This window comes from Corvus cornix, chromosome 3 (assembly GCF_000738735.6).
Source record: "Corvus cornix cornix isolate S_Up_H32 chromosome 3, ASM73873v5, whole genome shotgun sequence".
NCBI lineage: Eukaryota > Metazoa > Chordata > Aves > Passeriformes > Corvidae > Corvus > Corvus cornix.
The window spans coordinates 45,271,026-45,289,492 of record NC_047056.1 but is presented as its reverse complement, the minus strand read 5'-3'; the positions used below and the strand labels follow the sequence as shown (position 1 = coordinate 45,289,492).

Here is an 18,467-nt window from a genome sequence, read left to right as displayed (position 1 = left end):
CTTCTACCAGACCACATTTTGTTATCTCCCTTTTTTTGGAGTGCTTAATGCTCCTTGGACTTGAAATTACCTGTTCCTACCATAAATTACTCAGCTTAGGTTTTGCTGAGTTGTTCACCTGTTAGGAGGTATAGATCTTTCAACTAGTCTAGGAAGGTTTAAAGTTTAGGAAGGGTTGGGGGGATGGCAGGCGGGGACTGGCAGTCACTTCTTAAGTTCCCTCTCACTGTGGCATCTCACAGTAACTGCTTCATTTCAATCATACATTACGTTAAACACAATCCAAAAGAACAGTACAATCATTTATTTTATAAAGCACAGGAATTTCTGCCTTGTCCCAAAAAATCCAAATCCCTGGAATTCAATAACTATTCTTCATTTGGCTCATCTTCTCTCTGGACCATTAAGTCACATTGTCTGGAAAACTAAAACACTTAGGTAGGTATATATTGATTTTTCTCTTTTTCTTTACCCAAATACTATCTGGATTTACAACACTTCCTCCAGCAGATGATTCAGGATCCATATTAAAACATATATACCTCAAAGGCAGTGCGCTACTTAGAAATATTCTTTCCTCATGTACCTGGGTACTCAAAGATTTTCTGGGGGGAAAAAAAAAAAAAACCAAACAAAAGCATGACCCTGTCTAACACTGGATATCAAAATTTAGTGGCTACATTGCCATATGACAAGTCTGAATTCTGTTGTGGAAACTGAGAACATTAGCAAAACCTTTGTCTAAAACTTTAATAAAGATAAGCAAGGGGAGAATAAGTAGAATTGAACTAGATTCCAAATTGAATTGTATTCTTTACTTCTTTTATAGCACTTGATTAGCTTCTTTTATTAGACACCTTGATTCTCTAAATTTAATACTTAACAGACTAATTGATGATATGTCTTCTCTTCCCCCCCCCCAGGATTGTCTTCCAGTGTAGACTTTTGTCTTCAGGATGCTTCAAGAGCTGTGCTTTCATGCCTATTTGGTTTAACTCCTTCTCTGCACGCAACTTTGATCAGAAAATGTTACTGAGTAGAAACAAAGTAACTTCTCTTCCCCCAAAATAATATTTTACTGACCATCACCCTAGAAAGAAAACTTTGAGCACATTAGCGCTCCAAAGGTCATGGTAAGGCTGGAAACAGGCTTGCTGCTATCTACCTCCAAAATAGGAAACTTGTCTAGGATAATAAAAATGTTTACTTTCAAGCCATACATCCTCATCCCAAACATGGTGCACACACTAAAGAAGAGCCCATGTGCCAGGCCAGAAGTATTTGTCACAATTCTGTGATTTGAAATAGATAACGATTTTATTCTTGTCCTCGCTTAACCCTGAGGATAAGCAGAGTGCAAAAATACTGTGCCTGCCATTCTTGATCTTTTCCAGTACTTGCAGTTGATCAAAGTGCAGTTGATCAAAGCAAAGTCTTATTCTTTTTGTGCCTTATTTGAAATGGCCTGCTAACAATCACTTCTGATGCTAAATAAGGTGCACTGAGGAGAAAATGAGAGTACCTGTTTCTCTGCCAAAGTTCCACTCTTTTTTTTCCCCACTGTTTTACTTCCTATTCGCAGTATGGCATCTATAAAATAGCTGTGAGTAGTCAGCATTTTAAGTAGAATAAGACTTTAAACTATCTCTTCATAAAGTTTTCCACTGGTAGCAAATATCTATGTTCATCTACATGATACAAAAACCCACAATGCATTAAACACTGAGATCCTCTTCCTCTCCTTCCTGTCACTTTCTTTGCAGTAAGAAGCACTTAGGTCATGTAAACTCAAAGTTTGGGAGGGAAGACCTTGCAGTAAGTACAAGCTAACATTGTTGGATGAAGCAACTCTGTCCGTCTTTATGACACACCACCATCTGATAAAGACTTATCCAAAGAAATTCTTAAGAAAATTACTGCATTTTGCTTTTTCATTAAGTTATGCCTGGTTCCTGTAGACAATCCTTAGACTAATGAAAAAACTCAAAGTGTAGAAATAAGAAGCTATAACTTGGCCTTTTTGCTCCGAAGTTTGATTAAGAAAACTTTCTTATCAGGAAAGGTAGCACTAGGAAACTAAAACAGCTCTGGTTTGTTATATCAAGAAACCTCTGTTTAATTTCTGATTCTTCCTTCCTACATGTGGGGGTTCTTCTGGCAAACCTGAAAACATTCTCAGCCTGTCATATTCACAGCTGCTGTTAGCTTTCAAATAGGTTATTAACTAGGCTACTGTAGTGTGAATCAGAGAGCTTAAATTGTCAAGAGTGCATTTAACTTCCAATCTCTATACTTTTTTTTTAAGGAAGTACCTTGATAACTTGGCTTATTCATTAACATACAGAACACTTATTAAAAGAAAAGGGAGGTGTTACCTCTTTCAGCTGGCACGAGGGATGAAATTACTTTCGCCCTCCTCCCATGCTGAGAAAATGACAAAGCTGCCAGCTCTCCGTGTTATCTTGCTGCTTACTAATACAAAGTAGTTAATGAATTCAGAGTTCCACAGTTGGAGATAGGTGATTTGAATATTCAAAAATCCACCAGCTACACTTGCATTCCTATCCCAAAATGGCTCCATTCTATCTTAGCAGCACAGGAAAGCTTTTTAGCTCTGTGAGAAAACACACATTTTTCCTACTCCTTAAACACAGAAGGATAATTATACATGCAAGACACTTGCATGTGATGATTCCTTCACACAGCCCTTCAGATTGGAGGATACGGGCTTCACTTTAATCCCCTCAGCAAAGACTATCCCACACATGAAATTAGACAGCAGTTTGCTGGTCAGTGGCAAAGAAAACAGATTTTAATAAAACAAGGCACCAGGAGGAGTGATTAATCAGCCATGACTGGATGATTAGATGGGAGTTAATAAGCTCATGATGCAATTTAGCTAGAATGTTGCCTAACTGATGGGTATCTGCAGACAGCATTTTCCTGAAAAATGAAGTTGTCAAATATTGGAGTAGAGGTTGTGAAATTAAATTTTTTCATATTACAGAAACAGTTCAGCTTTGAATTCACACACAACGTGTGCAACCAAATGCTTTCATTCTCCTAATAAGGTCTGACATTGATTTATTAGTGCACAAGTCTGAAAAACTCCTAGCCTTAATTACAATGCTTTACCACAATATTACTGAGACTTTTAAATAAAAGATATTTGTTTGATGGCTATTTTCTTATGTCGTCCATGAGTTATTTCTGTCTCCATTTCAGTGCTTCTCTAATGTAATTAGATTTGGGGGGGAGGGGGGAGGGCAAAGTGAAGATTGTGATATTTGGAAGAAAATACAGACATTCTAGAAGTAATGCTACTAAAGAAGGAAAGAAAAGTTGGATATTAGTGTCAGTAAGTAGACTGCATACTAGTCGATCAGTTCTGTTCCAGAGATCTCCTGTTAGTAACATGAATGAGACAACAATGTATAAAAACAATCAGTCTCACAAGACTAGAAAGATATGCAGCAGACCAAAATATAACAACATAAAAAAAGGAAATAAAAGCTATCAAATGAAATAAAATAACAAAAAAAAAGAAAAATGTTGTATCGATGCAAAAGAAACTGATACCTGTGTTTTATTGTTGTTATTGTTGTACACTAAAATCAGTGCAAAAATCAGTGTCAGGTTTATATTAGAAAGGTAATTAATTCAATAGCAGTCCATTCATTTGGTTATAATGATGCCATGAAGATTTTTTGCCTTTTCTTTTATACCCCGTTATACCTTTTTACAGCTTCTGTATTCTTAGTGCTTTTTGCCCACATTCTTGGACTTGTTTGTTCAGCTAGGAGACTAAACATTTTAGAAGCTTCATAAGTAGGAGCTGGTGTGCCCCAGACCCCAAGGGCCTCTCCAGAACACATTTGGTAAACTAAGACAGAACCATCCAGGGGAAGATTCCTTGGGGAGGGGGGCTCATTCCAGCCTCTCATTGGGGAATCTTTGATAGATATGCTAATTAGTAAGACCTATAATGATATACCAGATCTTTTGGGGGATGCATTGCGGTGGGCATTGAGGTGCATTTGACCTAGACATAGGTTTATGTCTTTATTTTATCCTTAAAATAAATACAGAGTTAAAATCCCTTTTCCCCTTCTGACTGTGTTTGACTCCTGATTTTAAGGCCAGGAAAAGGCATCATGCCAAGCTGTAGAACAAATGAAACCTTTAGCTAAGCATTTCTTCACAGATTGAAGTCTTCACTTAGACATGAGTGAATGTAATATGTTTGCATCACTCCCTTTAAAAATCACTTTCAAAATACCATTTTCAAGAAGCTCTTTCCAAATTCCAACTACAATACAGTTCCTTCATATTTGGTTCTCTGAATCTGACTTCTTGATTAGTCCAGTCTTGCCCTCAGTTTGAACTGATCCAATAGGCCGAAACAAAAACAGGAAGCTGATAGAAATGAAAAATCCACCCAGAATTAGGAAGCAAAAGAAAGGAAATTTCTCTTTATGAAATGCAGTTAGATTATAAAAGGAGATGGTTGTGAACCAAAATCTCCTAACTGCTTTAAATACAAGCAGAATAAGCATGTAAGAAAGAATTTAGAAAATGCTTCCTACTCCAGTGTATTTAAACCAACAGCTATATTTGTAGCCTTCAAGTCCTCAAGAGAATTCCATGTCAAGTCGCATGGAAAGCCCCTAAACACTGTCCTGTCTTATCCAGAAAAGGTTTCAAAGAGTGGCCTGTGGTAAAAGACATTGTGAATAAGATGCTAGGGTGAAAAAAGAAAGGAAGAATAAGATGAGAGAAAAATGTTCTAGCATGAAACAAAACAATTTTTGTGCTTCACTGATAAATTATATCAAGCAGAAATTATCAATTTTAACCATGAAGATCCACCGATCAGTTTATTTAATGAATCGCTTGCTTAAGCTTTTAGATCCTTGTGTTAAGGCATTATTTTTCTTTATTTTTTTACATAAAATGATCAAAATCTTTAAGTTGTCTATGAAAATGATTGAAATTTTTCTGGGAAAAGCTGGAAAAGTCACTGGAATTTCAGAAGAAATCTCAGTAGAAAGGTTATTGCATGTTCTATTTCTTCTCTCAGCCCATGCTGTGGCATATATGAGTTGAGAAAGGACTCGGGTAGGGTCAGACGTGAGCTGCAAAAAGACTGTGAAGTCTCAAAACCAAGCAAGTCTGTGCTTAAACTTTTATTTCCACACAAAGGTCTCAGTTCCCTAAAAAAAATTTTATACTTTGCAGCTTCTTGGAATACTCAGAGAGCCACAAGAAGCACTGGAGTCTCATACTTCTTGCAGTAATACCAAGAAAGCATACAGAAAGAGAATTGTGGTCTTCTGGGCAGAGGCAAATGCTGGCTGCCTAATATCCTCTGAAGATCTCCAAACCCACCAACAAGTTGTTTCTTTAGGAAAAAGGTTTTGTATTTCCCTAAGTAATGTACCTAAAAAATAGTGACATATGGCTGAGGAGAGAGAATAAGAAACCCCACCTGAAACTTCTTGGAACAGCCAAAGGATTTAATCAGTTACTGACATTATTAAAATTTGGGCAAATGCACAAATTCTTTTGACGAAGCTGAGCTATCCACAGTAAATCACTTATATTTTAACAAACAAACACCACCTGGAAATGGAATTTTACAGAAGACCAAAATGCCTGAGTACCCAGGTTAACTAAAATAGGCCATTGCCAAATGACCTACATATACACTAGACTATGTCAATTTGCCACATTAAATAATCACCACTAAGAAAAAACAGGATTTCCAAGTTTGTCGCTTTCCTTCTGCTATTTGTGTACCGTTATCTTGTGACTCATCCCAATATTTTTTTAAATAGAAACATCTTTCAAAAAAAGTGAGTGTTCTGCATATTTGTCAACAGACTGTCAGCTGTCCAAGGCTGCCTCAGGAGTGGAAGCTGCATGTGCCACCATAATTACAAGCACATTCCACTCCATCAGCAGTGTCTGCAGAAACAAGCATTAACTACAAAAATCATATACAACAATACAGGACTCCCTAAACTAAAGAGCTGACAACACCCAACATAATTAGAACACAGATTTACTAGTAGAAGTCTGAATACCCTCTGTTCTTGTCAAGTTTTTTTCTTTGCTGTGACTACTTGGAAGGACATTATTTCTATAAAGAAAAATAAGGCGCGAGCTTTCACCCTTATCACATAAAAAAGAAATCAATGCCTTATCTATTTATGCCCAGAGGGAATTATTTAAAGGACTAAAGGGCAACTAACTGTCAAACTAGCAAATGCTGAAAAGACGATAGCCTAGGCAGAAAGAGGAGACTGCAGGGGAAAGGGAGGACAATCTTCAGAGCTCAGCAACTATCATGTTTGTCAAAAAAATATTTTTTTTTGTCAAGATCGAAAACCTAACAATGTGGGGATAATACCTCCCCTTCTCACCATGTTGACAGTACTCTAAAACATAGGTTTCAATTTTCACTTAAAAAAATAAAGGACAGGTGCATACAAAGAGGTCAGGAAGAGTCACAGAGAACATATTCTTTCTTCTTAAACCTAAATGTATGTGAGTGTCTGTGTGTGTATACATGTATATTTATCAGGCATGCTTTTGAAGGGAAAGAAGTCAACCCAGACTGCCTGCAGGAACACAGCAGGAGCCTTAACTGCAGCTGAGATCCTGCAAACACTCCAAAATAGATCCTGCTGGCGTGGGACCCACTCCCCACCACAGAGGCAGCTCAGCAGGTTGGCTGCACAGGGTGCCGCAGGAAGGGGCAGCTCCCTCCCCTGTCCCGGAGCCTGCAATCCTGACCAAACCTTGCAGGAACAAGGCCCTGCTCACAGAGTGGCCACTCAAATGCTAAAAAACTAAAATCCAAGTTTAGGAAAAGCTGAGTGATCCTGACTCACCCTGAGGCAAGCTCATGGTCTGTAGGTGGATGATCCTACCACTCAAGAAGGCAAGTCAGTGCCCCTGTGAAGAGCAGGGGTTTCTCTGCTGTGCTCAGGTCCCAGACTCAGCTACAAATAAGGCACCTGGAGCCCAGGGACAGAATCACACCTCTGCCAAGAAAGCTGCTCCCCATTCTCAGCCTCGCTCTGTTCACTTAATGCCCTTGGTCTTAAACTCCTTCATTTCTTTCACTTTCCTTCCCTCCACCCTCAACTCAAGAGTTCTTACCATCCCAATAAGTAAATAAAAAATGGTAATTCTCTGTGGTAAGAGAGAAACAAAGCCTGGATAAGTTAACTTTAGACCTGAAATAGTGTAGCTCTCACACTACAGCAGTACTTAAATACTTTAAAACAACCGATACACTCACCTGCTTGGAAGGCTCGTTTCATTATAATAACTGAAACAAACCATTTGATGACTCTCCGGCAAAATATTCCAAAACGAGAAACCTTCTTGGTGAATCAACACTACCACAGTCACTAAGGAATAGCTGGGCATCAAAAGAAATCATTTCTCCACAGACGAATGGTTGTTCCAGAGACAAGATATGTATGAAGTAACACTTGTTCTCTCCAAACCTCTTATTTTTTGCTAAGATATTGTAGATTTGCTCAGTGGTGTAGCTACCATGGATTCAAAATTCCTATTGCCCTGGGGAGATGCAATTACATATATGCAGACGAATCCTCAAGCGTAACGTCCCTATCCAGACCTGCTCAGCAACAGAGTTCCTTGACAGTCATCAGGAAATTATGCATGTTTATCACCAACTCTGACAGACACACCATGGAAAAAACACAGAGATGAACCCAGCTCCTCCCCAAACTCAATTCTTTCCTATTCCAGACAGGAATCCAGTCTGTTCAGTCCTACTCAGTCTCACTAGTTCTGCTAGTTTTGTCTCTTCTTTTAAATGCTACCCTTGTTGGTGTTGTTCAAGTGTTACTTACCCCTTTGGGGAGGACCATTCACATCTAAACTTAAACAATATGGAAGTCTATGATGCATATAGAGCATCACCAGAATCAAAAGGACCCTAAAGTGCTGAACCCTGCAGGATAAGGAGAATTAGAAACAAACTCGCATTACAAAAATCTTGACTGAATTTGAGGGTTAGGGTGGTTTGTTGTTTTCTTTAATTACCACAGAAGGTATTGGTAACTCCTAGAGGTTGAGCACACTGAATGTATTTCAAGAGGGACAATCCCATGTGTAATCTTCCAGCTCCAGCTGCTGAGATCCTACGGAGCTGCCTGATAGGAGACTAGTTGCTTGCTACACAGTACTGCAGACACAATTAACATTTTCCACACTGCCAGCCTCTGTAGCACTGCTATGCATTTCCTACACTGATAATATGTTACACCATTCACCAAAATATTCTTTAAATTTGCTTTTATAAGTCACTGAGTTGGAACAAAGGATCTTTTTTTTTTTTTTTTTAAATTTTGAACCAACCGAGCCAAATATTTCAGGAAGCTATCCCGGTAAGAAACCATCACAGGACAAATGTAGATATGGAGAATTTTCATATAGATTATGAGATTTTTATATTGAGTATAAGCAGTCTGTTTAAAAACATTGAATAATTATTACTTCTGCTCTCAATATAACTGAACAAAGGTGAAAGTTATCGTTTATTTAATTTAAGGTCTTGGGCTTTACAAATAATTCATCTTACAGCTATGAGCACTGCAAAAGAAGAAAAGAATAAAATGTTTGAGTTTCACTTTATCCAGGCCTTGCCTCAGCTTTGAGATTAATGTAAAATTGCACTTTGTACAATCAAGAGTAGTAGAATTGCAGCAGACAAGAGCCATATATAATCATGAACAATTTAATATGTCAAAACACTTTTGACTAAGCTAAAGTATAAGGTTTTAGTGTTTTCAAAAAAATTATGCCAAATTTTACTACAAAAAAAGTTAACAAATTTAAGGCAAAGAGAAAAATGTCACTATTTTATGATGCAGCCTTTCATATGTCCATAACTTTTTCGACATCAAATCTGCCTTGTGCAACACATAAATGAGAGGGCAGTCACTTACTATTGTGTTTAATTTCAGCTTGTTGCACAACCATTGTACTAAATATTGATCAAACCCTTCTAAAGACATATAATTAAATGCCATCAATTTTATGATATTCACTACTGCAAAGCTAATCTCACAAATACTGATTCAATTTTCACAATACCCCAGATGATATATCAATAGATTTATAGAATCCACTAAAGTCAATGTAGTTCTCCAACCAGGGAGGTCAGTTTAAGATGCCTAGGACACAATTTCTAACATTATTCTATGTGTAGCTTTCATCAGCTACAGTCATCAATGCCTGCACAAATCAGTCCTGAGGGATGAAGACAAATAAAATCAGAAAAAAATGCAACTAGCAATCACTGCTTGGCTTATTGATTCCAACTGCTTATCTACACAGGCCTGGTTTAAAAGCTCTGTGTGTTACGAGCTTTGTCAAGACATCTGGTAGCACTATGAGTGGTTTAGGAGACTATCTCAGCTTTACATAGGATTGAGCAGCAAAACTGAGACTCTTCAGCATTCTAGAATAGTATTTGAATGTGAGGATTTGGTGGGTTTTATCTTTTCATCTTGTATTTTGCATAAATAGCCTTTAGTACATCAATTCCAACTGCTGCTAAAAAAAATTTAAAAAAGGATGATTTAGTTCTGAAGACAAATTTAACTGTATCATTTTCAATTTTGCTGTGCTTAAATTTCACTTTAAAAAAACCTGAGCTCTTTCACGACCTAACAGGGAATCTTTACTGAAAAGCACCAGTATGTTGCCATCCTTTATTTTAACAAGCTATATGGCACAGGGATAATAGCTATAGAATTGACAGGTAAAAGGCATAAAAACAGTCAATCCCCTTCTTTTTTCATCCAAGGTAAAAAACCACACAGTACACCTTGAGTTCCTCATTCTGGTCTCTCTGCCAGTATTTCTCAGCTGTCCTCATGGCAGCTCAGTACATAAAAGAGCCAGTTTCAGTGACTTCTACATTGCTTAGATTCAGCCAGTAACTTTTTGTCCAATTATTCTCAGTTTCTTTCCATGGAATCTGAACCAATTCTTGTTTTAACCCCCACTTTTCCATTGCACTTCAATGGCAGAATGGCTACAGTTCTCCCTAAGTTCAACTGCAACAGTACCTGAGTACTCCAAGAACAACATTCCACAATCAGATTTTTCCTTCCACGACCAATGTTCTTCTTCAGATGGGTTAGGAGAACAACCAAAAGTATCAAACAGAAGGAAGTCTACCTCCAGCTCTGAAACTCCATCTCTCTATAATACCAACCGTCAGGAGTTGACAGTGGCATGGACAGAGTTTCACATCTTCATTACCAAGCAGGAGGACAGGATTGAGCTTCCAAGCACAGCAAATCTTCATGGCATACAGTATTAGAATAGCACAGTTGCTGGGAAAATAAATACTGTGGAAAAAAATGCAGCAAACTGCACACTGAAGTGTTCAGTAGATAACAGAGCAAGTAAGATCAATTTGCAGGAAACTGAAAAGGGATTTAACCCTACATTTCATATTACATAAAAGTAAAGAAATTTCAAGCATACTAAGGCAACTGAGAGTCATTTTTTTCCCCTGTATAATGAAGTCTAGGAAAACAAATAGCAAAAACCCACTTCAGGTTTTCTCAGAGAGAAAAAAGCAAATACAGTGTGATTTTCTGAATAAGCAACTTAAAATTATCTCAGTATAAATTCTAGAATCCTACACTCTCCTGACGTATTCTAGTTCCTTGTTTATTATGTCGTTCAAAACACAGAAATTGTAACTACGTATACATTCACTTTCTTGCTACAGGTGGCATGCAAAGAAATCCTTACTTATTTCACGACTACATTTTTTCTAGTAAGCAATCAAAAAACTGACACTTGAAGTGAAAGGACACAAAAGCAACTGAGAGAAATCCACTGGGTTCCATTGAGGATAAGTGAGTTTGGTGCATCTGTCCTGCCGGAGTCATTAAAACACAATTCCAACAGAAACACATTACACTCCAAGTGCAGATGATTTTACTAGTGAGCAGTTCATGTAGCATGAAGCCTAGCCATTAGCAAAGGAATTGAATGTTCCACACACTTTGCTAATAAAACTGGAAAAAACAAAAACCAACTAACAAAAAATCCTACAGCAGTCTCATACTCCTATATGTACCTGGACAAAAAAAAAAAGCCCATGCATGCACCTCGTGTTGGCAGAACAAAGCACAGACCAACAAACAGGAGCTCCAGAAGCTCTCACCAAAATAGATGTCTCTTACTCTACACCCTCCCAATGACATGAGATTTTCATGTGGATGTGTGGTACAGCAAAAAAATTGGGATGATTTGGCACTCACCAGTCTTCTGATAGACCAGAATGAAGAGAATGTTTTACCACTGCTGACAGAAACTAATCAAAGCTGCTGTAAAAGACAGTTTATTAATAGAGTTCTCAATCACTCCAGTGGATGGTGCAGTTAACAGTTCTCTGTACGGGATACAAGATCTCTCATCCACACACAGATGTACATCCCACTGGCATGTGAAAACAAGTCACATACACCTGTATTTATATGTGCCATATATAAATACACACACATATAATATATAGTCTATTCATCAGGTATGGCATGTAAAATATAATCCAGAATCTTCAAACTTCAGTGGTCTCATTTATTACAATTATCACGGAGGACTATAAAAGACATCACAAGGCAAAATTATAGTATAGTATTTAAATAGTGAGACTACTGGATATATTTCAGAAAACACAAGCAAAGCAAGTGTAACTCAAGGAATAACAAGCATTTCCTTTTTGTTCTAGCCAACATAGATGATAGATGATTTTGTGCTTGTCCACTTACAGGAAAATATCCTTTAAATGCCAAACTAATTTCCTGTACCTAGTCACTGTGCCCCCAAACTGGTTTTGATCTCTTTGAAGTAATAAAAGCATTGGAACAGAACAAAAGTTCAAACTAGCCCCTTGTTATATAAATACAGATAGTGGTGCTTCGAATACTCAGATTGTCCCATTAGAAAAAGATAATTCATATTGAATCATATGAAAAACCCACTGAAATATAGTTCAAATAAGAGTCAGTAACAATGGGTTTTATGAAGGTTACCTTACACTTAATTTTAATCTGCAAACCCTCTTGGCAATTTTTTATCTTAATACCTATTTTTCATGCAGTGTGTTTGCTTGAGGATTATTTAAGAAAAAAACCTTTCAGACAAAATCTAAATCATTTTTGAACCAACTGAGGTTAAGAAAATACCTGACATTCTTCCATGTCAAATATGTTTGGATACCTTTTCTTCCGGATACCCTTTTCTACTGAGTATACAGTAGGGCAAAGGGAAATAATTTTCCTTGTCATAAAATGGGAGACTGGTAATAGCATACAAAGTACAGGTCTGTTGTTTAACTTCTATGAAAAAGAGGTTTAAATCTCAAAACTGAGAGAAGCCACAAATTTATAAATCCCTCCCTTGTGCCTGAAACATGGCAACTTCCCCATGTCCCTGTGACGTCTTCTGAGTGCAAGACAGCAGTGCAGAAGGTGCAATAGCACAAGAGTAGTTGATGGTAATAAAAAACAGACAGCTTTGCCTTCCTCTCCTCTTACAGAGGCATAAAGTTAGATCCCTTTCTCCTACCCAATATCCACCACATCCAGAAGAACTATCTTACCCTGTTTCTTATATTGTTCATATTGTCCAGAAATCACAGAAGTTACTGAATTCAAGAGCACTAAATGGACAGGTGACCAGGTTTCATTTCCTAAGAAAATTAGGGGAAATTTCCAGGAACTGATTTGATTATGGCATTTAATCACTTTCACAAGAAAAACGTACTAGATGATAGAGGTCTTGAATCTAGGAAAGGAAAATGTGATTTTAAAAAATTTAAATATTTTAAAAAAAGAAAAAAAAGCTTCAAGCAAACCACCCAAAAAAAAATCAGAAGGAAAAAGAATAAGAAGCAAAACACAGTTCCAACAGGTTGCAGTGACCATTCCTAAATTACTCCAGAAGCTATGGATTCGCCTTCTCAGGATCATTTCAACTAATGAGCTTTAATGAAATACAAGGCACTTGAGTCCAGAGATGGTTCACTGGAAATAACAACCAGGCTAAGAATAGGCCGGTCTTAAATGCTTTATAAAAATGTAAGGACTTCCATTTTCATCTTTCATCTGCTTTTCTAATAATAAAAAGTTACACTTAAAAACCAAGCCAAAATGATTACAAAATAATACCTATGCTGTAGGTCACTCTTGTGTACGACAATGCACCTGCAATTCTGCTTGCCTAACACACCACAGCCCAGACTATGTGATCATACTCCTCATTTATATATTTATTTACTATTCCCTCTCCACAGGATTCATCCCTTTCTCCTTATCTATTTCTGGTTTGTTGGTTTTGATTTTTGTTTCTTTCTCACAGATGAACTGATAAAACTGGTACATGCATATAGCACTCCAGACCCCAGCAAAATAAAAAAAATTACCTGTTTAAAATTAAAAGTGTATATAATGCTACCTAAGCAAACAAATGAGGTTGTGGTTTTATTTTTGAAACCAAAACCATTCAATCAAGCTATGAATTTTCACGTGTCTTAATGTTTTCATATTCATTGTTTTAATAAATTGCCACAGCTAAGCATAGTATTTTACAGGGAAATGATGAAACCTCAGAGCACAAAATCACTATTCAGTGCCTAGAAGAAACAGAGGACTACACACATTCTTTCTTAGGAAATTTCAGTCATTTTCCACTGTTGCCTTTGATACTAGCATTTATCTGGTTCAGGAGAGTCAAGTAGGTATACTCAGATTGATGGATCACTGATCTCATAAAGTATGGAAGTTCTCATTTTGGGATTGTTGCACTAAAAAGGTAGGTGTTTATTGCAGAGGTAATCTTGCACATTCAATGCTTGCTAACTGAGAGGTAGCAGTTAATCCAGTAAATGCACACAGTTATTCTTTCTTAGGCACAAGAAAGCTGCTTATTGTTCTGACTCAAGTCAGCGTGAGATTTTGCTCTTATTACTCAACCATTACATTACTGCTAACTTATCTGTTATATAATAAGAATACCTGTTATATAAACATAGCATTCAAGAGATTACACAACACAAAAAGCAAACCAGCACAAGGAGACCTCTTATAAATACAGCGCCTTAATGATTTTTAATGTAATGAAAAGTAACTGAGGACTGAAAAGCCTCCCTTTACAGGATTCTTTCCACTAGAAAACTGAGGTCATGCTGAATGCAGTTTACAGCAACAATTTCTCAAAAAATTGCTGTACTTTCTTCTCCTAAATGAAATGAAACACTGCCATTTTAATAAACAGAATTGATGATTCTCCAGGAAGGTAATAGTGCTTCAGGTAAGACAAATTACCTCTTATCTTAAAACTTCTTTTAACAGTTACTTCAAACAAATATGAAGCTGTCTATATAAGTACCTGCCCTATGGCATACAAATATAAATGCAAAGGAAAAATTTGTATATTTTTCATAGAAACTACATGCAGATATCTAATGTCAGTTCTATTAATTTATCAGGAAGTACATATTCAGTCATTTTAGTATCATCATCACTCTTGACATTCAGAGACTTACTAAAAAGAAAAATATTGACATTGACAACATGACCTTATGTTCATCTACAAACCATTATTTTCAAGACTGTTCTCTTCTAATATCAACATATTAATATGCAAGAGACACAAGCAGATTGCTAATGCATTTCTACAGAGGTCATCAAAACTTGCAGTAGAAACATATTTATGATTTACTGAACACCATCTCTCTGTGTTGGTATAGCTGTAGTTCTGTATCTTCTGCTAGTGTTGGCATTTAATAGGTGCTGAGAGCACAATAAACTACTCTGTAAACAGCCAACAGCCACATAATAACCACACTCAGAACTTTGTTTTATCTTTCTTGTGCACATCTGGGAACATCTTTGAGTACAGAGCACCGTAGATCAGTGCAGGTGCCATCAGTGTTATTTAGGCATGGGTGTAAGTGTCCAGAACTCTGACCTTCATGGTTATGCACAGAAAACATTTGTTTTTCCAGAAAATATCAGATTACCACCAAACATGGTGCATCTCATTGGTCAGTGTGTCCTACAAAAGTCTTTTTCTACTCACATCTAGTGCAGAAAATAGTCCAGAACTAGTGAAAATATTCCACCTGAGACCCCTACAGAGCTCGTTCTCTTCCCAGCAGAATACCCGAGCTCACATTTTCTAATCTTTCTGCAGAAAAGTTCATTCATTCTCCTGTGTTCTCTGGGTGTGATCTCTGTATTAAAAGCAAATATTCTCTTAGCACATGGCCCCAACACTCTGCTAAAGACAGTGCAACAGAAAATCTGCCAGGTGAGGTTATGTTTTAAAGAGCAGTTTCAATACTTCAGATTCAAAAACTGAATACTTTTCCATTCACTGTATTCTGGCCTGTAGCATTACTTTATCACACATTCCCCTACATTTTAGTTCATGCACCTGCTCACATCTGTTGGGAATAAACAGAAAGAAAACTGTTGCTCTGCTTCACACATGTGGCCATACACAGTCATCACTGTACAGCCTGGGGTTTGGACTGTGATTTTTGACATTATTGCCTGTATGTGCCCGTTCTTTTGATTTTGTTTTTTTCCGTGTGAATTTGCTTGCTCTTGGTTTCAGTATTTACAAAGTAAGGGAAGAGGGGTTTAGAAGTACTTATCTGCTTACTCTGGTACCACCTCTTCTCTCATGTGTGCTTTTCATTCGCTTGGAGCAAATTCTCACTGGCAGAACACATTCTGGATCATCCATGGGAGTGCTCCCAGACTTCACTTCCCAAAGACCATTTTCAGTCTAAGTGCCTGGCATTTCATGGGACTGACTACTCTATATTAGTTTAAAGTTTGGCTTCTTGAGGCATTCCCATAAATATCAGAGGTATGCTTATCTCCTGCCAGCTTTCTTGAGTGACGGACTTATGGCTAATGCCTACTCCTCTTTTGCCTTTATAACTCCTATGCCTACAGTCACTCTTCCTCAAAAATTTATAGGATTTGAGCTAGACCATAGCATTCAAATTAACAGTATAAGGTTTATACGAAGCATTTAATTACAGCATAACCAATCAAATTAATTGCTCTGCAGAGAACATTTATTACACTACTATGCTTTATTTGTAAACAACTATTTTTTAGTCAAACAATTAATTAGTTCCTATTAGGAATAATAATAATTCTTATAGGATTTAAGTAATTCCTATATCCTTCATCTTCCAGACTGCTATTTCATGTCTACCAAGGCTCAATAATATTCTATCTTCAGCTTAAAGGTCTGTTACAGGGTATTTTAGCTCAGGGCACACGCAACAGTTTCATTATTTCCAGAGACAACCAGCATACATCCAAGTCATTTTAAGACCTTTTGACAGTCTCACCTGATACAGTCAGGAATGCTCAGAAAGCTTATTTGCTCTGAAGAAGTGATCAAGCTTTATATGACACATTATGAGATTCTCAAATTAAAACACCCTTAATAACTCTATACTGACTGACTCATAGGACATCGAAATATTTGTGAATTTGCAACCCTGGCAAGCTTCAGTGGAAACTGCAAGTGTTTGTAACTTCCAAAAAATAGACCATTCCTGTAGCAAAGGAGGAAAATTCAACATACGGAATTAATCATGCTATAAGCACGTGACAGTCATGAAACCTGTGGTACCATAGGAAAAAAGTACTATTTTGCAAGATGAAAAAAGGTGAATATTTAATCACTTACCCCTTCTGCCTTTTCTTCTGTGTTAGCCAGCATTTCCTGGAGGGCCCGTACTGACAGAGACTGCTCCAGCACAAAGGTGCAGATGGACAAATCAGGTGGAACATTCTAGGTAAAAGAGAACCATGAGATCACATCAGTAACACATTTGCCAAGTAGGACTTTCCAGTGCCTCTATTTTGTGTTACCATCCATGAATCTGAAAGATCTACTCCATCTCTGAGGCTAAGAAAGCTAGCCACATACTGGGCTTCAACAGGTAAGTCTTAGCCAGCAAAGGGTAGTATCTCTTGCCCTCTGCTCAGCATGCACAAGCTGATACCTGGGGTATCAGCTCCCCTCTCAAAAAGAAAGATACTCGCAATGAAAGAAGAAACTAATGAATTCCATCAAGTTCAGCAGAGGATTGCCATGAATGTCAGGACTAGTGCACTCCCCCTGTGGGCCTGTGGAGAGGAGGAGAGAGGGGTCTTGCAATTCTCTTTAAAAATCTAGTAGTGATTACAGGGAAAATGGCGGCAGACACTTATTGGAAGTGCTCCTTGAAAGGAATAGGTGCAGCAATATAAGTTGTACAAAGAAAATTAGAGAATATAATTGGGAGTAGAAAGGCTCCCAAGTAAAGCAATGATAAGTCTGCTTGGACATTAATTAGTACATGGAACGTGTGTCTCAGACACTATGGTCAGATTGGGAAGAAAAACAAATTCAGCCTTTAGGCTACTGGTAGTTACCCAGACCTCATCCTTACCATGAAGGTCAAGATGAATTTTCATAGCAGAAATACTGGACACTCAGTATCACGGCCAAGCCAACAGCTTCACAGCCCTGCAGGTCACTGTACCTTACCACAGTTTGCTCTAACTGGGATAAAACTAGAGTCCTATAAAAATTAATATTTAACTGGTCATGATTGAAAAAAATATCATTGAGCTATTGAAAAGTTAATTTTCCAGACTATCATAAAAATTCATATAAAATTGAAAGAGGTTTGTAATAGCAATGTCTAAGTTACAAAATAGCAAGTAAAATTAGATTTTATGTGGGGATCTTTACTTCTGTTAATAGAATATGTAACTCCTACACACCTTTACTTGCCTCCAGAAATTCTTTCATATTTCTTCTCTATTTTCTTTTCATGTTAGTTGCTTATTTAGTTTAGGAATAGTTTTACTGACTGTTGGAATTCAGTTTTTTACACCATGAATGCTTTTGCTGGTAAAGCTGTAAAACTGCACACTTATTCAAACTACGTAAAAATTGAAGACGCCACTTCCATGCCCAAATTGTAAAAGGTGGTTGCAAAATCTTTTTTTTCCCCCCCCAAAATTAGTTTACTCAGAATACCTCACACTCTTACTAACTTATTGTACTGCTGTTCATGCCTCCTAAATACAGCAAGTCATGTCTGTTTAATATATACCAGATCTTTCATTATCTTCCAATACTTACATTTCAATGAAATTAATGGAAAATTGTATTTTAAATTTTTAGCCAGATGAAAAAGGTTTTAATAGCATCTTCTTTTGCATGGGCTTTTCTGCCTTATGCAATGATACTTAGGCATGGAATATTTTTCAGCCAACTCTTTCAGAATCAGGACTCTACTTATTTGTCAGTGTTCTTGTTACCATTTTTCTTTTGTAGCCAGTCAGACACCACAACAGTCCTTTTCATGCTAG

General features: G+C 37.2%; 1 protein-coding gene across 16 annotated transcripts in view; it reads right to left on the bottom strand.

The window, feature by feature from the left end:
* RYR2 (ryanodine receptor 2) overlaps window positions 1-18,467 on the bottom strand; it is a 394,774-nt gene that overhangs the window by 259,388 nt on the left and 116,919 nt on the right. For all 16 annotated transcript variants that reach the window (XM_039567939.1, XM_039567942.1, XM_039567943.1 and 13 more), the window contains exon 3: window positions 16,789-16,893. In XM_039567939.1, the coding sequence (XP_039423873.1) occupies window positions 16,789-16,893 (105 nt within the window). The remainder of the gene's footprint in view (window positions 1-16,788; window positions 16,894-18,467) is intronic.